General features: G+C 39.1%; 1 protein-coding gene across 1 annotated transcript in view; it reads left to right on the top strand.

Moving 5' to 3' along the window:
* Nucleotides 1–22,129, top strand: part of LOC101703428 (tRNA-dihydrouridine(20a/20b) synthase [NAD(P)+]-like) — a 65,727-nt gene that overhangs the window by 26,232 nt on the left and 17,366 nt on the right. Inside the window, exons 9-11 of the mRNA XM_087206503.1 lie at nt 3,080–3,230; nt 4,403–4,538; nt 8,910–9,018. Of these exons, the coding sequence (XP_087062629.1) occupies nt 3,080–3,230; nt 4,403–4,538; nt 8,910–9,018 (396 nt within the window). The remainder of the gene's footprint in view (nt 1–3,079; nt 3,231–4,402; nt 4,539–8,909; nt 9,019–22,129) is intronic.

The following is a 22,129-nucleotide window of genomic DNA, read 5'->3' as shown; positions in this document are numbered from 1 at the left end:
TGCTGTCTCATGTGCTGCCACATCTGGCTGACAGGATTGTTTTGGTAGAAACTCCTTAAGTATCTACAAGGAAGGTACTATGTAAAAGAAATTAATGTAGTGGAATCACGTAATATAAGGTCAATATTCAAAAATTAATTGTGTGCCCATATTGTAAATACTAAACAACTGGAAAATGAAATTTCTAGAAATTCCTTTTATAAGTTTAACCCAGAAGCCTAAAATAGTCTTTATAAATTAATGTATAAGAGCTGTGTATTAACGATTACAAAAACATTGTTGGTAGAAATTTTAAAAGATCAAAATAAGTGGAGGTACTTTCATCAGTGGGAAGACTCAATATTATTAAAATGCTCATTCTTCCAAAATCAGTCAGTGCATTCTATAGAGTCCCTGTCAAAATCCTATAGGCAGGCCAGGGATTTAGCTCAGTGGTTTCACCACCTGCTGCGCAAGCGCAAGGACCCAAGTTCGATCCCCAGTACCAAAAAATAAATAAATAAATAAAACCAAATCCTACAGGCATTTTTGTGGACATTGACCCGTTGATTCTAAAATTTATTCAGACAAGCAGAAAACTCATAACAGCTGAATAAAAGAAATCTTTTCAGACACAGAATTGGAGGTCTGATTGAAAAAAAACGTAAAACCTTTATACTACAGAAATCTTACAGTCACTATCTCCAATGATTAATTTTATTTCTCAACATGGCTCTACCACAGTGCCTAGATACTTGATCAGGCATTATTGTGAATATGCCTATTAAGGTGCATTTTAGCTAAAATTAATATGTAAATAAGTGGACTTTGAGTAAAGCAAATTATACTCTCCATAATATGGGAGGGTGTTACCCAGTCATGAGAAGGCCTTAACAGGACAGACTGACTTCCCTAAGCAAGAAGAAATTCTGCCGGCAAACTAACTCTTCCCTGGGTCTCCAGCCTGCAGGTCTGTCCTGCAGATTATGGCTTTACCAAGCTTTCCCATGAGGCAATTCATTAAAATCAAACAACCAACAAACCACCCATCCCACCTTCTTTCCTCTCTTCCTCTTCACACACACACTCTTGGTGTTCTCGGGGGGTTTTTTTGTTCTGTTTCTTGCCATACCGGGGATTGAAGTCAGGACCTTGCACTTGTGAGGCAGGCACGGTGCCACTGAGCTAAATCCCCAGCTCCTATTGGTTTTGTTTGTCTGGAGAACCCCAACTAATAGATGATCCTAAAACCAAATAAAGTCACAGTAAGAAGGATTCCTGCCACAGTATTAAACCTGATCCAGTCAGATCTTCATAGCTAGGCATTGTACATCAAAAGACCACAGAGGGGTTAAACTGTGTGTGATGAATGTTCAATCTTGGCTTGAAAAAGAAATCTGCAAAAGAAATTTGGGGAACAAATAAAAAGGCAAATAACTCACTTTGAAAATGGATGAAGGATCTGAATACACATTTCTCCACAGATGAAATACAGATGGTCAGTAAGCACTTGAAAAGATGCTTAACATCATTAGCCATCAGAAAATGTTGTTTCACCCTCACTAGGGTGTCTGTAATAAAAAAGATAGATGATAACAAATGTTGCTGAGGATGTGGAGAAGTTGGGACCATCTTATACAGCTTGTTGGAATGTAAAATGGTACAGCTGCTTTGGAAAAAAGTTCCTCAGAAAGTTAAACAGAGTACCCATGTGGCAGTTCTACTCCTGGGTATTTACTAGGAGGAATGAAAACATATCCGCACAAAATGAGTACATGAACATTCCTAGCAGCATTTCCGTAACAATCCAGTGGAGACAACCAAGACGTCCATCAGCTGATGAATGGATATAAATGAAAAGTGTTGTATCTGTACAGTGGAATATTATTTAGTCATAAAAAGTAATGATATATACTGTATATACTGTAACAGTTGAACCTTGAAAGCATTATGCTAAGTGAAGAAAACAGATTGGCATATTAATTCATTTATATGAAGTGTACAGAATAAGCAGATCCGTACAGACACAATGGTGGTTAGGAGTTGGAGTAGAGGAAGCATGGATACAGTTTCTTTTGAGGATGATGAAAATGTTATGAAATTAGATAATGATGGTCACAAAAGTATTTAGTATTATGAATATACTAAAAAGGCCATTTTTATGTTATGTGAATTATGTTGCAGTAAAGCTGCTGTAAAAAATAAAATCAAATAGTCAAAATGGCTTCAGTTTTCTGACAGGAGTTCTTTTCCTTATATGGCAAAAATGCTTTCCCAAGAATGCTCATGGTCACGTGAAAGAAATACAGTAGTAGAAGTTGCTTTTGGCCCCATTGGCAGATCTAAAGCAGATCTCCAGGACATGCAAGAATCCAGTGACTAAGAGTGTACTAAATATAGATCCTCAAAAGCACGTATCTATTCTCTCCTGGAAAGAAACAGCTCCCCTAGATCTAAAATACATCATAGGACAGCTCTCTGAACATGTCCAGTAGCAGGTGCCACCACTTGCTAGTTGGGGAGGTGTGTGCCACCACAGGTCAAATCCCATCTTAATAAATTTATGCCAGTGAAAATTTCAATGGAACCAAATATTTCTAAAGATCTCAGTTGTTTAATAGACATAACAAAATGCTAATACTGTAAGAGAAATAGTGTTGTCTCTTGGAATTGTTATTTATACCTGTTAATTGTTAATACATTAAATTTTCGTCACAAGGGATAGAGTGAAAGATAAAAGAGTTTGCAGAATAACAAAAGACAACAGAACAGTGATGGTAAGTCTATTAGTGATTTAAAATAAAATGCCAAAATAATTTGTAATCTGCTACTAATACCCATTTGCAAAGTACCTACTTCCAGCCTGATACTTCCCCAGGTACTGAAGGACAGACAGAAGCCCGTACCCAAACTCCATCATTGAAAAGTTTGATAATTTATTCTAAAATTGCCTGTCACTTTTAATAATTTTTATATTCTTAAAAACCAAAAGAGGGCCGGGGATTTAGGTCAGTGGCACCGCACCTGCCTCACAAGCGCAAAGTTGGGAGTTCAGTCCCCAGTACCAAAAAAAAAAGGATGTTTTCTGTTTCTGTGATAGATGCTGTCAGAGAAGTGAGGAAATATTCCTATGCTCATTCCCTTGAGAAGATCTCAGCCACCAAAACAAGCGCCTATGAACATACACAGATGAAACTTTTCAGATCTCAAAGAAATCTTTACATTTCGGGATTTTCGTTATTTTTTTGGCTGTAAGTAAAAAGCATACTTTTAGTTGTAAAAAATTATTTAGATTTCTCTTTCTTATTTTTTTCTACCTATTCCACAGTCATTTTACTGTACTAACATCTTCATAAAAGAACTTAGATGATATACTCGAATAAATAATATAAGCTGCAGCTTATAGGTCTGCTAGTTCCATAGGTCCTTGAGTGACCGCGCCTCCCTGCCTCTCTGGAGTCTTCTCTCACACTGTTCTCTGATGTGTCTAATACAATTCCACCTCATTCACCTTCACTATTTATTTATTCATTCCTGCTTACAACAAATAGAGAGTGTTACGGCGTCCCCAGCTCCTTCCCACTTCGAGGGCATCATACAACCCGTTTTCTTCTGCCAGAACTCTTCCTTCCCTCTTCACCTGGCTAACTCCCAGTCTTCCTTAGCCTCTTTCTCAGGGAAGCCTTCTGTGCCCATCATTCCTCCCAAAGTAGATGGGTCTTCTGCTCTTTTAGAATATGCATATACTTAACTTTCTGGTATCACTCACAAATAATACGGTTTTAAAGCCATGCCTCTTAACTAGAATTTAAACTCCTTAAGGTTTTCTACACTGAGTTCATTTTCTGTAGTGTCCCTGGCACCTGATACCGTGTTTAACACCTACCAGTTCCTCGGGAAATACCTACTGAATGAATAACTGAAGCAATGAATTACACTTCCTAACAATGGAAGTTACATGTAAACATGTGAATGAGCAGTTTTTAGGCTTGGCCAACCTTATACAATGCTCTTTGGTAAATTTTGACACAGGCCAAAATAATTTTTTTTCTCTTTCTCGCCTTGCCACACTGTCTGAAATTCTCCTGTTTCTACTGTTACTGGCTAGGGGCCTCTACAAGAAAAATAAGAAGTACCACTGTATGCATAAGGCCCTAGGTTCAGTGCCCCTAGAACCACAAAAAATAAAGAGAGAAAAGTGCCACTCGACCTGTATATTCTCCTGGCTATTCCAATTATAAGCTTCTAACAAAGATTCCAAAGGAATCCATAGGCTTGTTTTAGCTGAGAGTTACATTTGTCTTTTTTTTTTTTTTTAAATGTGTTCCATTTTGAATATCCTCTTCACCACCACACCTCTGTGCCTAACTGGGAGTCACTGGACCATCTGGTTATGAGCTATTCTGATTTTTTTTCTCCTCAGGGTGTTGAGACGTCTGGTTACACTTATTACTCAGCTGGCAAAAGAACTGTCAAACAAAGGAGTACTTAAAACTCAAGCAGAAAATACTAATAAGGCTGCCCAGAGATTCATGGAAGAGAATGAAAAACTTAAACGGGTATTTCATTTTCTTTGTAATCATTTATACAAATGCTGTTGATATTCCAAAGAAGTGATGTATTGCTTTTCAACACCGAAAGGAGGACTTTCATAATTTATTGGCAGAAAATGGCCACAAATAGCAATATGATTCTATTGAATGATTATTTCAAAAGTACTTTTACTGTTCTTTAGATTTGCTTTTTCCCAACAGTAAATTAATGCCATCGGACCTATTTCCTATGACTCAAGGGAGTGTGAATTTCAGTCCCTGCATTACTGTGGATTTTATCTCATAACCTAACATAAATCTTTACAATTCTGTTTCTGTTTCTTTTTCAGTTAGATCATTTATGTAGAAAGCAGAGGGAGTTCATTGCTGCTAGACTGATGATTGTGCATCATATTTAAAGTCTTTAATCTGATGATGCTGATGATATCTCTTCTTTGAGAACAGGATGCCATCTTTCCCCTGACATTTAGGGAGAGTGTGGATCTTGTGCTAGTGTTTCTGCCCTAGGGACTAAAAAGAACCACAGATGGAAAAATGAAAGATGTAAAAGTACTTTCGGTATTTTTTTCTTAAATTTAAAATTTAGGACTCAGATCTCATAGCAGTGTTTTTAATTCATACTAAGGCCCGTAAGTTTCACTATTGCTTCTTAGGGAAAAAAATCACCGGACCCATTTAGACGTAAGACAGATTTTCTTAAAGAAAGTGTTCCTAAAATGATGGAATAGGATTGTTTTTCTATAATGAAATGCAACAGCATTATACATTACACTGTTATATGAGGAGTATTTTTGAGTCTACCACAGAGAATTAAAATCCTTGTTTAAGTCCAAAAGCCCAGCCTCTGACACAGAGAGCTATAAGCACTACCTTTCATCAATTCTAAATGAGCTAGCTATTATGTGGCACAGTATAAAGCTTTCTAAAATCTATGAAATGAGGCAAAACTAACTGCAAAAAGTTGAATGATGCTACACTATCATGATCACCTATTCAAACTCCGTGTTTTACTTTTTATAGTATTTGTCTCATTTAGTCTATAACAAAAAGTTAAAGATTTCTTTTCATAGAAACAGAATTTAAAAGTGTTTCGAGTTGACCGTGTCCAGCGTCATTTAAGGAAACTTAAAGTAAAAGAATGAGGTAATATTTTGCTTTATTTTGTGCTGTTTTGAAAAGCCATCTATTCATGGCTTGTAAATTTCCTTTTATAAATACAGTTCCTAGAAATCAAGATGTTGATATTTTCTATATTCAAAAGCAAATAAACAATGTCATTTTTTGCTTCTTTTGGAATGTTTCAGCAACATAATAACTTAATTTTGTATCTTGAAGTTACTTCAATAAATAATAGGTTAAGCTTATAGGTATAATCTCATTTCACAGCATAAAAATAAAACCACAGTCCTAAAAGCTTTGATTACTATATGACAACTAAACTCAAAGATGCATAGCCTTGTATTTATGGAAAGGCTTACCATGTACCCTTACCAATTTAAAATTATGAACAGTATTTTAGAGTAATGAAATCCAACTACTATTAGAATACTGCTTTTTCCCTCTTCAGTTGTTTTCCCATCTTTCCGCTGTAAGAAAAAGGAAAGTATTTTATAAAGTTTTGATACTATTATTTTTATCATATGCACCATAATTAATGTACTTTAATTAGTCTTGTTCTTGAAAAAATTCCCTATCCTCAAACATTTTGGAAACTGTTACCAAAAGCCAGTTTCCCAGGCTGGGGATGTGGCTCAGTGGTAAAGCACTTGCCTAGCATGCTCAAAGCCCTGGGCTCAATTTCCAGCACCAGAAACCACAACAACCAAAAAATCCAGTTACCCTTGCAAAGATATTTATTTCATGGTCACTGGTTCCTTGACCTCCTTTGGGGTTTTTCTCCTTTGTCTTTTTTTCCTTTCCTTTGATCCCATGCTGTCATGGTTCCCTGCTCTGTACACAGCTGTAACGCAATCCTAGATGTTCAGAGGAAGCGCAGGTATGCTAGACTGGAGCCAGTACACAGTGGAAAGGAAGTCTGAACTGAGCACTCAGTCCTCAGAGTGGAACTAACTGACCGGTAAAGTAACAATAAAGGCCATAGGTTAGAATGTCAGTTTTCTGGTACCAGGTATCAAACTCAGGACCTTGTGCTTGCCAGGCAGGTGAGGAACCACTGAGCTACATCCCCGGCCCCCAATCTGAATACTTCTGTGGGTTTCAAAATACTAACTAAGGAACAATGAAATTGTTAAAATAACTCTTTATTCTCTATCAGAGGTCTGTTACCTAGTAGAAGGAGCATTATGCTGAAAACCAAGAGACTTGGGTGCTGGTCCCAGTAGCAGTATGACTTGGGGCAATGGGGCAAGTTCCCGCCATAATGTTCCAGGCCTCAAGGTTCCTTAGCTGTAACTAATAGTCAGCACTATGCCAGGCATCGCCTCAAATGCTTCACAGTTAAGGTATTAACTTTGAATTCTCACAACAGCCCCATGAGGTTTATAGTTTATTATCTGCATTCTATAGATGAGGAAACAGAGGCACAGGAAGGTTCAGTAGCTTACACAAAATCATACAGCCAGTAAGTGACAGAAAATTGAACACAAACAGCTTGACTCTAGAATCCACACTTGTAACCTCATCATTTCTTGCCTTTAGCTCCTGTTCTAGCCTCTAAAATGACTTGTTTGTGCCTAAGACCCCTTTCCCTTTTGATACTCAGTTAAATAAATGTAATAATGGCGAAGGACCAATCAACATTTAATTTAATTGCTCTAAAATGACGGGATAAAGCTTTACTTCTCACTGACTCTTTCCCAGCCACTCAACAAGGTGGGATAGAGTAGGTGGGACAGTGACACGCGTGTTCTTGTAGCTGGCAGCTGTTGAATTTCGGACTCCAGGGCTCTTGACCTTTCTTCAGCATGAAGTTACACATAATAAATCTGGACAATTTTACAGGTGTGGTAATGAAAGCTTATTTTCTAGACTGACACAAAGCCAAGTTTTCTAAGTCAGTGGCATAATAATTCAACCAGTCGCTGTAAAATTCCTGCAGCTCAGTGGTTCTCTTCCAGTTTGGGTAATCACCACAGATTGTATGAACCGAATTCAGTGAGATAATGGCTAGAATTATTTTGAACTTGAAGTAAGCCACAAATTAAAAGAAGTTTGGAAGATTTTTTTGTCCTTGTCCTGCACTTTGAAAAAATTTTTATTTCAAAAGTTAGGAGGTTCCTTCAGTTTAGAATATACTTCAGCTTCCTAATTCCAGAAAACTAATTAAGATTATATGATATATTCATTAAAGCTTTAATTCCTGCTCTAAGAGGCCTAATTTGTTACACCATTATACTGCTATATTTGGTCTTATGCTGGCCTTATCCTTTCTACTAGATTGAAGTTACTTAACAGTGGAAGCCATGTTTCTTTTACATTTTCATCCCTTATATGTATATATATTACCATACGTTGTAAAATATTTATATTAGTCATTGCTCCTTAAAACATCTGTTTGTTTTAATGTATCCACTTACATTAGAAAATGTATCACTCCATAGTGGAAATTATTCCCTTAGTTCTGTTTAAAAATTCTCCTGAGTTGTTCTTTTACTTGATTATGGAAGCTGTCAGTATTAGGTTGCTGCCCCTTTATTTAGTCAACTGGCCCCTACCAGTGGATACGTATGTTATTGTTTAAACGTTAATTTACCTTTCTCCACGGTGTTTTTATTTCAGTCAATTGTTTCATTATTCAGATATATTTTCTTGCCTAGCAAAGAAAAGCTACAAATATTTTTAAAGCCAGATTAGATTTTAAAATATAAAGAGCATTATAAAGTAATAGGTGAATAAAAGTAATTTGGAGACTGTTCGGGGAAAATTAGAATTTTCCAACCATAGAGATGGCCCTGTCATGTCCACTTACATCTTCACCCTGATAACGTTAAACTCAAATGTAGAATTTGGCTATATAACCAGAGTCTGAGTAGCTCTTCAGTCAGAAAATGTCAGCCTTCCAATTAACATCAGCGTCAGAACTGTTTTTCTTTCCTTAGATTTACATCACACATTTAATTGAGGAAGAGGGATTCACGTTATTTACCTAAATGATTTTGATAACATAATTGTAGCCTAACCAGGAATTCTTATCTTCATTTCAGAGATTTTACCATAAGAAGGAGAAATATTTTGGGTGTGTTTGCCAGATAGCAAGTCTCTTTTAGCAAAACCACCTTGTAGAAAATTAAGTACTAAAAAAGAGAAAGAATTAAATAAAGACCAATAAATTCAGACAGGTTACTTAGCTTCCTTCCTATAAGAGTATCTGGCCATTGTGATCTAAGTTTACTTCTTCCTCTAATCCTTTTCTGGTAGATCTTGAAAACCCAAGGCACAGATGAGGAATGTGTTTTGGAAGCAGAAAATAAAAAACTAGTAGAAGACCAGGGAAAACTGAAAACTGAATTAAAGAAGACTTCAGATGGTAACTTGTGTGCATGTGAAAGAAAAAGTGAAAAAGACTAACATGTTTTATGCTGTTACACTTTGCTGTTTTCCCTAAAACAAAACTAATGCCTAAGTGTCCTTCTGGCCAAATTATCAAGGATGACCTATTTATAAATTCTTGTGCAAATACTAAGATAAAACATTGTTTCAGCCAAGAGAAACATGCTGTGTTATACAGAGAAACATGTAGGTGTTTCAGTTCTGTGTTGTAAATACAAATGTTCCTGCCATAGCAAAAGGGCTGTGTTCTTGGAAAGTTGCTTATAAACATATTTTTGTAAAATGAGTCACATTTTTCCACCATGTATTCTTTTATAGAAACAATCGCCAAGGGAATAAGAAAATGTATTGCTTTAGTTACAAGAAGATATACATTGCTTATCTCAATCTCTACTATTTCCTATCCACTAGATAAAAAGAAAGTATTCCTTGAAAGAAATGGATAGGCATAGAGTGTAAGCATCAACCTAGATGTGAGGCCTTATCCCAGGAATGCATTGCGGTGTAGTCTGGAAGCAAAACATCAGAATTTCATTTCCATGAAGCCAACTACTTCCTCTACAAAAAAAAAAAAAAAAAAAAAGTACATATTTCTGATGGTACTTTGTTCTTGCTAGTCAAAGACCAAAGTATTATTGCCTGCAGCTGCATAATACAGAAAAGTAGATAACCCAAATCCAGTGTCATTCCAGAAAACTCTGAGTGTGTGTGGTTTGAACCCCAGCAACACTTCCTTGTGCAGGAACAGATAGGGGAACCTGTCAGCCATACAGAGTTAAAAGTAATGATTAATTTGCTCTAGTTTCAAATCTGTTCTGCTTTAAATTGAGGATAAACTGGAGAATATTTAGTGATTGAATCGGGGACCTTTATACCATTTGTAAGTTCGGGTGTCTTTTAAGAAGATTTCAGTAAGATTTCCTTTAACTGGGTCTCAGCACAGTAGTTCTCTATAATGTATGAGTTTGCTATTACTGGGTAGCTGTTGACATTGTCATAGATACTGTTTATTTCAGCAAGATGTGTTTGAATTTGAAATTGACAGTCCAAAGATAAAAGCTTAATTCTATACATAAGACAAAAATCCACAGGAGAATATTTCATGTGATAAAAAATTCTTCAGTTACGTTCTTCCTTTTAGAGAAAGAAAATAGTTTAGAGGTAGTAAGTTAAAAAATAAATTACTCTTCTAGCCAAGATGGGATATTATGTGGTTGGCATATATTGTAGCCTGAAATTAAAGAATGTGTTGTACTTAGTACTGTTACATTTTTACATCCAAATGATTTGTACATGATTAGGAAATTTAACATTTATATGAAAATTAATTTAGTATTCATCTACCCTCAGCACATTCCCATAATCCTGGCACTCTGGGAAGCTGAGGGAGGAGGCTTACAGATTCACATCCAGCCTGGGCTACTTAGCAAGACTGTATCTCAAGATTGAAAAAAAAAAATGTAAAGGACTCTAGATGTAGCTCATTGCAAAGGGCTCAGGTTCAGTCTTCAGTACCACACGCACGCACGCACACGCGCGCACAAGTTGTTATAATCCTTTTACTCAATAAAAAGAGCTATTTCCAAAACAGCATTGAGAGGGAAGGAAAAGGAAAGGAAGGAGGGGAAAAGAAAGAAAGTTTGTTACAAAATCTTTTTTATTTCACATCTGCTAAGGATATTTTCCTATGTTGTAAGCGGGTGGCGCAAAAATAAAAAACAAATATAGGTTTATGCCATGCTACACCTCTCTTAACCTCAGCTAGTTTAGTTTCTTTGCTTTTAAAATTTCCAACTCTGAGATATTTTGAGCTTTAACTTTTTAAAGTCTGAAATGAAACTGAACTCTGTATTACACAAGTATGTCTTTAAAAGATAATTGGATGTTGGGGGAAAATGAACTCTTTGATGATATAGGCATTGTGTTTATAATCTGATAACAAGATACACCAGCTTCTCTGTGTAAAATTTAGACTGTACAGCTACTTGCAAAGTTAAATCAGTGTTGAGGTAAAAACAGATTTTGCCATTTGCATATGTCCTGTTTGGTTCCCGTGAGATGTGTAATATTTTATGAACACCTTTTATTTAGATTTTTTTAGATAACATTCTTAATGACCTTGAGAAGCTCGAACATGCTATCTCCAGAGAAAGTATTACTTTGGCTCTGTTCTCTTAAGACGAGGTAAATTCAAAAAGGCAATAAATTCAAAAAGGCAACGACAAAGAAATGATATCAATTACTGATATAGGATTTGGATGATTCAGCAGTACAAGGCTTTCAAACACAGTACCACTTTTTCCAAACTATTCATTGATTTGTTATAATTGAGAGTATTAGGGTGACAGTGCTTAAAGGTTTTTAGAAATACCTTTTGTGTTTAGAAATTGAGTAAAAAGCAACGTGGAGGTTTTGTGGTTGTTGTTTGTTTGTTTGATATGGGAAATCGAACTTGGGACCTTGCTCTTGCAAGGCAGGCTGCAAGCGTGGGGTTTTTTTAATAGAGGCAAATAGGGTGTTTTCCATATGACTTTTCTTCTTACCCTTGGTGTTTGTTAAACCCAAAAGAAGCATTTTCTCCCAAATATATTAATGGAAATAAAGTGTAAATACAAAGATTTCTTTAATCCAGTCAGCCCCAAATTGGAAAATGGCATTCTGGAAGCAGCTGTTAAGAACACTCGATTGGTAGTGGCAAAGTCTCCATCAGCTTTAAATCACCAGCTCAGAGTTAGACCAGTTAGTAAGCTATTCCTGTGCTTCAGTATAGTACTGTCACCCTGGAGACCCACAAGAGAGCATATGGATCCCAAAGCACCTAATTTACAATCAGGACTACTTAGCCAGGCATAAATGACCTGCTCTGTCATTTAAATGATCCATTTAACAATAACTCTGATATCCCAGTGTGTGGAGTAATTGGGAAAGGGTACTGCCTTGAAAAATTAGGTTCTAGCCTTTAAGGAATTTACAAAGCTCACAAGCTTTCATAGTGGAAATAGACCTGTGTATTGTGGAAAATCTGCTGTTCAAGGAGGCTGTCTTCAAAGAGCTGTACTGGAATGACTACAGGTCTTGGTTCTTATGAATACTTTCCTGATATTTTTCCTTTAACTGTAAGAAAGATGCACCATTCAGTTACATGCATCCAAGCAGTGGTAAAAGTAGATATGACTTACTGATTGAGCTCTGTGTAGAAATGCCTGCTCTTCATTCCATTAGGATGTCAGACTTACAGTAAAGTTTGTATAGTAAGTAGTTTACATCTCTAGACGAAGTGTATATAAATAGAAGTATTGGTAGCATGTAACAGAGACCTTAGATTTGGACCAGGAAACAGAACATTCTAGTCCTGTATTTAAAATGCTGTTGAGGGCCGGGGGATTTAGCTCAGTGGTTCCACCGCCTGCCTTGCAAGCGCAAGGTCCCGAGTTCAATCTCCGGTGCCAAAAATTAAAAAAATAAAATGCTGTTGATTCAACTATGTTTCTGTATAAACACCTCTATATCACCTAGACTTCCTTGAAAAGAATTAAAATTTCTTTTAATTTATATGTCACTTTTACTACCATTTGAATATGTTAGAGTTTTTAAAAATTAACATAATTCATTATTGCCAGTAATAAATTATGGTAACATAGGGACCAAGGGGTAAAGTATTTATTAGTTTATATCTCTATTATCTTCACGTATAGTTGATGTCACTGTCAAGAGAGAGTCTTGCTTTCTATAGGACTAGTTGCCTGAGATGAATATGTAGTGACAGTGTCTTACCCTGTTTGGTTCCGTGTTCCATTCCCATTTAATTGTGATGTTTTCCATGTCTGTGAGCTTTTTATCCATTTCCAGTGCCTGCAACCATTTAAGTGTCTTGCAATGACCAAGACTAATAGCTATGGGGAAGTTACTAACTTAAGACAGAAATTCAGGGATATGTTATATATCATTGATAATATGAGCAAGCAAAACTTAGGTTTATCCCAAGGAAAAGTTTTTATAATCTCTACAGAGGGAAGCATTAAAGCAAGCAAAAGCAGACTGTTCCCTGAAGAGCTTGCGGTCCAGATGGGTGGATAAAACATACATACATACATACATACAAAAAGTGATTGGGGTTAATTTCCTCCTCTGATACATGGGTTAGTCTACCCAAAAAAGTGAGTGTCAACTAACTTAAATACATATTGAATAAAGGAATGTGTGGAGGATAAGCATATAATGAAACAAACTCTGTAAATGTGTTGATGGACTTAGACTGGCAGGAAAATGAGTGAAACGGTATTACTCTTGTGAGCTAGAAGAGCAAATCATAGAGCAGACTGTTGATGTGTCACCCTAGGAAGCAGTGAATGACAATGGAGTCAATTGCTAAGTCCCCTAAGAGCTGGGGGAGGATGATTCATTTGCATCCCGTGGTATTCTTTCCCACTACTTTATATCCTACCTAGATAGGCATATTCACTAAAGGCTTTTATGGTAAATACAGTACTTTTATAATAACTGTATCAGCTTGTCGCTGTTTTTTCTTTATGGCCAGAGGAGGTACAGAAATTAAGCTGGACAACTGTAGTCTCAAATACTTTAAATTGGCAAAAAGGTCCACCAAACTGTTAATACTTAAAGGTTATCTTTGACATGTACAACGAATGACTTTTTTCTGGAGTTTATTTCCTATGTAGTGAATTTCTTTTCTTTAACGAAAAAGATTTTTTTTTTTCCAAGTCGGTCTCTCTAGGTAGTTCAGGCTGGTCTTGAACTCACTATATAGCCCAGGGTGGCCTTGAACTTGCAGTGATCCTCCTGCCTCAGCCTCCTGAGTGCTGTTACAGGCATGTCCCACTGCACCCATTGAAAAAGATTTTTCTTGATTTTTGTTGTTGTTATTGTTGTTTGGAATTCTTTTCTAAGCTTTCTTCCAAATCTGGTAATCTGAGGTAGTTTTTTTTTTTTCTATTATCTAGTTGACTCTATCTATAACTTCACTTTGAACATAAACCCTAAGTGTTAGTAGTTGCTTTACCTTACACTGTTACATGCATTACATTGCAAGATCTGTGAGAACACAGTGGTAATCTTGGTCAAGTCATTGACCCTTCTGAGGCAACAATTTTCTACCAAACAAAGGGACAGACTAGTTTTTTGGAGTTGGGGGGCTGTTTTTACCTGGGATCAAACTCAAGACCTTGTGCTTACGAGGCAGGCGTGGTACCACTGAGCTAAATCACCGGCCCTAGTTTTTCATGTTTAGTTATATGGCTCCAAATAATGTAACTGAGCAAAAATGACCATCAAGAACTATTTTCTTTTTTTTTTTTTTACATTTTATTACATACATTTGCAGTTCGTAATATTTATATTCACTTTAGGGAGATGGTACATATACTTAGCACATCTTAATTCTTTTTAATCGCCTCCCTCCTTCCTGTCTTTAGATACATGATGATTACATTTTGTGGGTGTTTGATTCATTTTCGCAACACATCCAAATTCTTTCTGTGTTCCACTGCCCCACTCTCTATCTTTTGCTGATCTTCCCATTTACAAAGATCTATCTTTTTGTTTCCTCCATAGGTCTTTCATTTTGCCCTATATTTCATTTATATTTTGGATTTCTCTTATGAGAGAAACCATACAATATTTAAGTTTTATAAGTCTGATTTATTTTATTTAACATTGGTTTCAAGGTGCATCCATTTTATCCCTCTTTATAGCTGAGTAGTATTGCATTATGCATACATACCACTTTTTTGTTTATTTGTTTTGAGACAAGGTCTCCCTATGTAGTTCAGGCTAGCTTTAAATTCACTGTGTAATCCTGTTGGCCTCCAACTCATGGGGATCCTCCTACTTCAGCTTCCTGAGTACTGGGATACAGACATGCGCCACCATACCCAGCCACATTTTCTTTATCCATTCATCCATTGATGAACATCTAAACTGCTTCAAAGGTTTAGCTATTATGAATTGTGCTGCTGTAAACATTGGTATGCAGGTATGGCTATATGATAACTGAGTGAGTGTGAGGTTTTGTCAAAAGCTTTCTCTGGGCTGCCATGGACTGTTTCTCCTCAGCCATGCCCTTCTGCCATGCTCCCCTGCCTTGGAAAAAGCTGACTATGGACTAAAACCTCTATAAAGTATGAGGTAAAATAAACCTTTCCTCCATTAACTTTGAGTGTCACATATTTTGTCTCAGCAATGAGAAAAGTAAGACAGGACCAAAGGAGATGTGGTGGACTTTCAAAAAGAAACTAAGTACTTTGTACAGGAACAGTAGGAAAGATGCCTTGAGGGCTTCTCAGGAATCAGCAAGACTTCACCTATTGCAGGCTGAAGGGTGTAATAGTGTCAACCTTTCATTTGAAAACAGAGCACCTTGGACCGCTGCTTGAGAAGGGCCTTCTAGAGAATTGGTTTCCTGGGATTCATCTCACCATGCTCAGCCATCCAAGGACTAAGAGTCCTCTGCAGCCATGATCCAAGAGGGCCTGGCTAATACTTCCACTGACCAAAGAGCTTGGTGTCTTCCACACGATGCTGGTTTTTCCAGTATGCAGAGTCATCTCATAATCAGGGAAGATTGCAGCCAGAATTTTTTTTTTTTTGGTACCAGGGATCAAGCTTAGAACCTTGCCCTTGTAAGACAGGCACCGGAACCACTGAGCTAAATCCCCAGCCCTCCACCCAGATTTTGAAGGAAGGCCTGAAAGGTCAGGCAGAGAGCCCTGGAGAGAATAGTATGTTAGACTGTGGGAATGAAGCTGAAGGTACATAGAGAACCCAGGAAGTCAGATGCCAGGAATGTGGAAAGTCTGCTAAGGACAGGTCCAGGCCTCCTGGAATCAGCCCAAGAGAGAGGCCAGGCAGGCTGTAATTAGCAAGGCTGTAGGTTGGGGATGCCTGAGCCCTCTGGAACTCATGTCTTACCACCTTTTTTCTATGGATGCGGGAAATACAGTTATAGGATTTAATGTTTTCCTGCTGGATTTTTTTTGTGTTTTGGTTTATTTTCTATTCTCTATTCCTTCCTTTTGGAGTGGGAATGTTTACCCTGTGCCATTGTACCTTGGGATTATTTGACTTGTTTTTAATTTTTACAGAGGTTCATAGCCAAGAGTTTGCCGTGAGTCTTTTTTTCTTTTCTTTGTGGTACCGGGATCGAACTCGGGACCTTGTGCTTGCGAGGCAGGCACCGGAACCACTGAGCTAAATCCCCAGCCCTGCCTTGAGACTTAGAAGAGACTTGGGGGCTGGGGATTTAGTTCAGTGGTTTCGCAAGCGCAAGGTCCTGAGTTTGATCCCCGGTCCAAAAAAAAAAAGAGAGAGAGACTTGGACTTGGACTTTTGAAAAAAACTATCAAGACTTTGGGGAAGGAGTTAGTGCATTTCTGGTATAGGATAGTTGTGTCACGTTGGGCAGAATTTGGACTTGCTATTGTATTTAGGGTGATTAAGTATGATTTCCAGATGCATGTGGTGGTCAAATTGACAAGAAGTGGATTGTGACTGTTAATTGTGACACATCAATGTGATTGGCTTACGAAATGCCTGGCAGATTAGGAAAGCACTCTTCTGGGTATGTCTGGGTGAGTCATGCAGGTGTGATCTTCGGTACTATATCTGGTCCCTCATCTCTTCCTCTGTGGTACTGCTCCCTTGTTCTGCTTCCCAACCATTGTGAGCTAAACATCTTTGCTCGCCATGCTCTTCCACCATGATGTTTCTGCCTTGGAGCTGGCTGACCATGGACTGAATCCCCCTCATGTGTCAAATTATACCTCTCCTTCTTTAAGTTGTGGGTGTCAGGTTTTGTGCCTCCATAACAGGAAAGCTGAGTAATACAAAGCAGAAGTACAGTGACATCATGTCCCTGTCATTGGAAGACTAAGTTCTAGAGTCACCTGGGGGTATTTGTATGTCAGATAAGGTGTTATAAATTGTTACATTTGAAGCTTGGAAAGATTTTATTTGTGGCCTCGTTCTTCTGTTTTCTTCTGTCACATATTCATTTTATGTCACGCTGTTGAGGGCCTTTCTAGGAGGAGAACACACGCATTTGCTGCCTGTTCAGGAATTTATGCATATTTAGCCTCTGCCCAACCAACACACTCTTTTGGTGGCGGTGATGATGGGGTCTAACTGAGGGCCTCATGCATGCTAGGCAAGTCCTCTACTATGGAGCCATACACCCAGCCTTTAAGAAAACAAAACAAAACAAAAACAAAGACTGTTCAGAAATTTTGCAAACATCTGCCCTGGAAATGGCCTGCACGTGCCGTTGCTAACCACTCCCAACTGGAGGACCAGAGACAGAGGGAAGGATGACAGCCTGGGAAAGGGACTCCTCTAAACTCTGCAGCCTGGCATTGGTGGCAAAATGATCAGCTCGAGCCTTTGGTTTGGCTGGAGGAGCGTGATGTCTCCAGGGGGGTGAGGGAGAGTGCATGTGTGCACAAGCAGGTGTGGACCGGTGGTGTTTATGTTCACCCCTTCTAACTGTGCTGGTGTGAGAACCTCAGTTTCCTGTTTTGTTTTGTTTGTGTTACTGAGGATTGAACCCAGGGCCTCTCACTGACCTGCATCCCAGCCCCTTTCTACATTTTATTTCGAGACAGGGTCTCAAGTAAGTTGCTAAGTTGTCCAGGCTGGGGTGGAACTTTTGATCCTTCTTCCTCAAACTCCCAGAGTGCTGGTATTACAGGTGTGGCCACTGCTCCAGACATCAGTTTCTTCTTTAAACAGAGAGAGGGTGAAGCAACTGAGCCATGCTCTGGTCCAGTGGCTGCCCAGTAAGCACTAGCATGCCCCTCCTCTCGGTTCTCTGAAACCAGTGTGTCTGTGTGGCACAACATGGTGTCCTGATTGCTCAGAAACCAGCAGATACTCAGTCAAAGCATGGTGCTTTAAGAGTCCTCTGCCAACTCCTGCCTCTGGTGAGGCCCACCTGGCTAACTTCTGCCCGGGCAGGTGAGACGGCAGATGGTTATTTTTAACATGTTGCAGAGGATGACGCGTGTGACTTCCAAGGCCACATACCCGGATCAGGGCTTATCAGACATATGCATACAGACCGGGTATGCAGCGAAGATGAAATTTCAACAGGATGACGCCCGTCCGGGCACAGGTCTTCTGCAGTTTGCTTCAGCCAAGCATGAAGGGAGTTTCACAGCCACCCACTGACGCCACTAGAGACCTAGGGAATCCGGAAGACAAGAATGAGCATCCCGGCCCCTCATTGTTGGGTGAGCTGTCAGCAGGGTTGGGGCAACCCAAACAACAGGAGCCAAGCTGTCTGGAACCACTGTCTGCAAGGGCTTCTCCCTGATCCCACCAAGGGCATGGGGAGAGAAGCCAGAAGCACATTTGAGCCTTCTCCCAAGACTTTTTCCAGAGACTGCAAGCACTCTTCTTTCGGAAGGCTGGAAGATGGTGGAATTTACTGATCTGCAGGCAGAAGAACAAAGAGAAGAGAGATTTTTTTCAAGCCTGCTGTCTCTTTTGCCTCACCCACACCAGGCAGGTGTGTTCTGGGGCTTACAGAAGGCAGGATCATGACAATTAAGCGGTCCACAGAGGTGTCACGGCAAAAGGCAACGCGTGGGAAATAACACTGGAAAGATGGAATCAAGGCATGAGGATGAGGAGGCACTGATCAGGCCTCTGCTCGCCATGTCGGAGGCAGAGCAGAAGAAAGACAGTTGTCACCAGGAGCAGAGTGAAGAGAAGGGCGCCCATGGCGAGTGAGCTTTTCGTGTTCAAGGCCACCAGACCCAGGCCACCTGGGGTAGCCTTTTGGGTGGTCTGTGGCTGTGGAGACAGTGTCCAGCAGGGTCAGGTCACATTCTACCCAGGAGCTGCGATGGATCTGTTTCACACTGATGATCTGTTTCACGCCGAGATGTGACCCATGACCCCCAGAGGCTGTGGTTCCTGGGACATGGAGGCCATCAGCAGTGACTCGCTTGGTCCCCACAGTGGACTGAATACTTCTGTGACATCAGCCTCTGTGTAATTTCTGGGGGGCTGAGTTTCTGTTATCCTTGGTACAGAAGTGAAATAAAATAGATAGGATCCACCATTATACCCCCAGCCAGCGCCCAGTGGACCTTGGGCCAGGCCATCAGGGGGTTTCTTCCTGTTACACGGCCTGTCCTCCAAAAGTGCGAGAAGCCACTGGGCAGACCATCCCGCGCTGGCTGCTCACAGAGGAACTTTCAGACCCCCTTGATACGTACTCTTGCCTTGGACCATGAACTCTCAGTTTCTTCTGCCCCATTCAGGTGCAGGAGGCTTAGGGTGCCAAAGAGACACTCAGCTTCCAGGGACTCCACAGAGACCCTCCACTTTCCTTACCCCATATTCTCTTACACATTATGTCACCCTCAACTCCTGATTCAGATTTCATCTCTGCCTCAACACTATCTCTTGTGAGGACACAAATTCCCTGACATCCCTACAGTTATCCCCAGAGGAGAGTGGAGAGAGGGCAGAGTGGGGAGGCAGCAGGAGCTTTGTCTGAGGGGTGGGCAATTGACAGAAAGGGGGCATAGAGGTCACAAAGACCAGATGCAGCTACTTCCTGGTCAAGGTCTAGCTGCAACTTTCCCCAGACACCACCTGGGAGATATGGGCCAATACAGGATTTTTGGACTAAAAGTAAATGTGAGGGGGCCTTTTTGAAATTATAGGTTGAACACTGAAATATAATAATTTGTAGGGTATTTGCAGAAAAAAACAAAAGCTTTCTCCGCATCTATTGATATGATCATGTGGTTTTTGTCAATTTCAATAAAGAGTCTGAGGAGTAGTATTGGTGGTATAACCTCTTTGCAGGTCTTCTCGAATTCAGCAGTGGATCCATCAGGTCCTGGGCTTTTCTTAGGTGGTAGGTTATTCCTGCCTCAGTTTCATTGCTTGATACTGGATTATTCAGAATTTTTGTGCCTTCTTGGTTCAGTTTTGATAATTCATAGGTGTCCAGGAATCTGTCTGTTTCTTCAAGATGTTCCAGTTTGTTGGAGTACAATTTTTCACAGTAGTTACTAACAGTCTTCTGGACTTCAGCGGTGTCTGTTGCTTTATCTATTTTGTTTATTCTTTTAAAGAGCCAGCTCTTTGATTCATTGATTACTTGTATTGTTTTTTTAGTCTCAATCTCGTTAATTTCTACTCTGATCTTTATGATTTATTTCCCTTTTTCATCTAGGTTTGGGTTTCTGTTGTTTTTCAAGTATCTTGAGATTCATCATTAGGTGATTTGTTTGAGCTCACTCTGTTTTTCTAATGTGAGCATTGACTGCATTAAATTTTCCTCCTAGGACTGCTTTCATTTTTCCCATAGATCATAGTGTGTTGTACTGGTATTGTCAAATGAGTCCCAAAACTGTTTAATTTCTTCGTTGATTTCTTCTGTGACCCATTAAGTGTTCAGGAGTGTGTTGAGTGTTTATAAATTGTTTATAAATTCTCTGTGGTTTCGTGATTGATTTCTAGTTTCAATATCCACAGTGATCTGCTAGTATACATGGAGTGATTTCAGTTCTTTTGTATGTATTTAAGCAGGCTTTGTGGAGTAGTATGTAGTCTATTTTGGAGAAAGGCAACAACTATTTTCATTCTTAGCTCTTTGACCCATAAATTATGCTTAGTTTTTTTGAGGGAAAACTTTTCACACTAATTTGCCTTTCTCTCAAATGTAAGTTCAGCAGGTGGTTAATTAAATCATGTTCTTCACTTCAGAAAAATGTTTCATGCAAACATCAGGGCAGGACTCAGCAAGTTTTATCCATCTGTTAGCTCACGAATCTTCAATCATTAATTCTCTCGGGTGGCTTAATGGAAGAAAAAAAAAAAGGGTATGTGTCAGTAAACAACCATTTCTCAATAGAGTTAGAGTATGTTGTTGTTCAGAACATTGGATCCATTAATATCGAATAATAAGACTTCACACAACACAAGTGACTTGAGAAATCAGCATGGTCTTTTCATCATCACTATCATCATTTTTATTTTAGGGAAATAAAAATAAGACTGGATCTCTAGACTTCCCTCCTGCTCAAATAATAACACAGGCTGAAGATGAGTGGCAGACTTCTGAGGTTTCTCTCCCCAGAACAACAGCCACATGGAACTCCTACTGTTTCTTCTGGCACTGCTTCCAGATTTGTAAAGGCAGTGACTTAAGACAAGGACTTGGGCCTCTTATCTCTCCCAGCTCCTTACATTTCCCATCTCCCTCCATCCTTCCAATATAAGTATATCATAACTTCTGCATAACTAGCACCAATTTGTCATCATCACAGGGATTCCCTTTGCCTCTTTCTTGGATTCTGTGTTTTCTGTTTTTGTTTACTATCTCTCTTCTGGAGAGAAGAGAAAAACTAGATGAGGGCTAACCAGTTTAAAACCTTGAATGTCTGGAAATACTTGGGCCTTACCCTCAGTCAAGAAGTTTTAAGATGATGCTCCATTATCTCTCGTTCTACTGAACATAGCCAGAGTCATTCCAGTTCCTGAACATTTTTGTATGCAGCTTGTTTTTGTTGTGGTTGTTTTTTGTTTTATTCTTTGCTTTGCAATGCTTGGGTTCAGATCCAGGGCCTCTGCATGCTAGGCACATGCTCTACTTCCAAGCTATACCCCCAATCCCTGCTTTGTTTTATTTTGCCTTCAGGAGACTTGTAAGATATTTTCTGTCCCACAGGATATGAAATTTTGTCTTGACAGATATATAAGAAACAGAATTAAGATTTGGTCTATGAGAGGGAAAGTTAAGATGACTCCAGGTTTCTAGTTCAATTGACTAGATAATGCTTTTAACCAAGAGAAGGACTAGAGAAGGAGTAGGATACTTTATTTGGGGTTAGAGGAGGCAGACATGACGAGCTTGGTTATAAATATCCTGAGTTTGAGGGGCCATAGGATAGTCTAGTGAAAATGCCCATAGAACAGTTGCACATACAAGTTCAAAAACTCAGAAGGAGAGTGGTCTCAAGATAAGAATCAAAGCCATCATGCGTCCTGGAGCTGATAGTTTCATCGGGGAGTTGATGAGATTGTCAGCAAACACTACTGCATGCGATGGAGAA

This window comes from Heterocephalus glaber, unplaced genomic scaffold (genome assembly GCF_053883595.1).
Source record: "Heterocephalus glaber isolate CG9 unplaced genomic scaffold, H.glaber_assembly_v1.0 deba00000676, whole genome shotgun sequence".
NCBI lineage: Eukaryota > Metazoa > Chordata > Mammalia > Rodentia > Bathyergidae > Heterocephalus > Heterocephalus glaber.
This window is presented reverse-complemented; position numbering and strand designations above follow the sequence as displayed.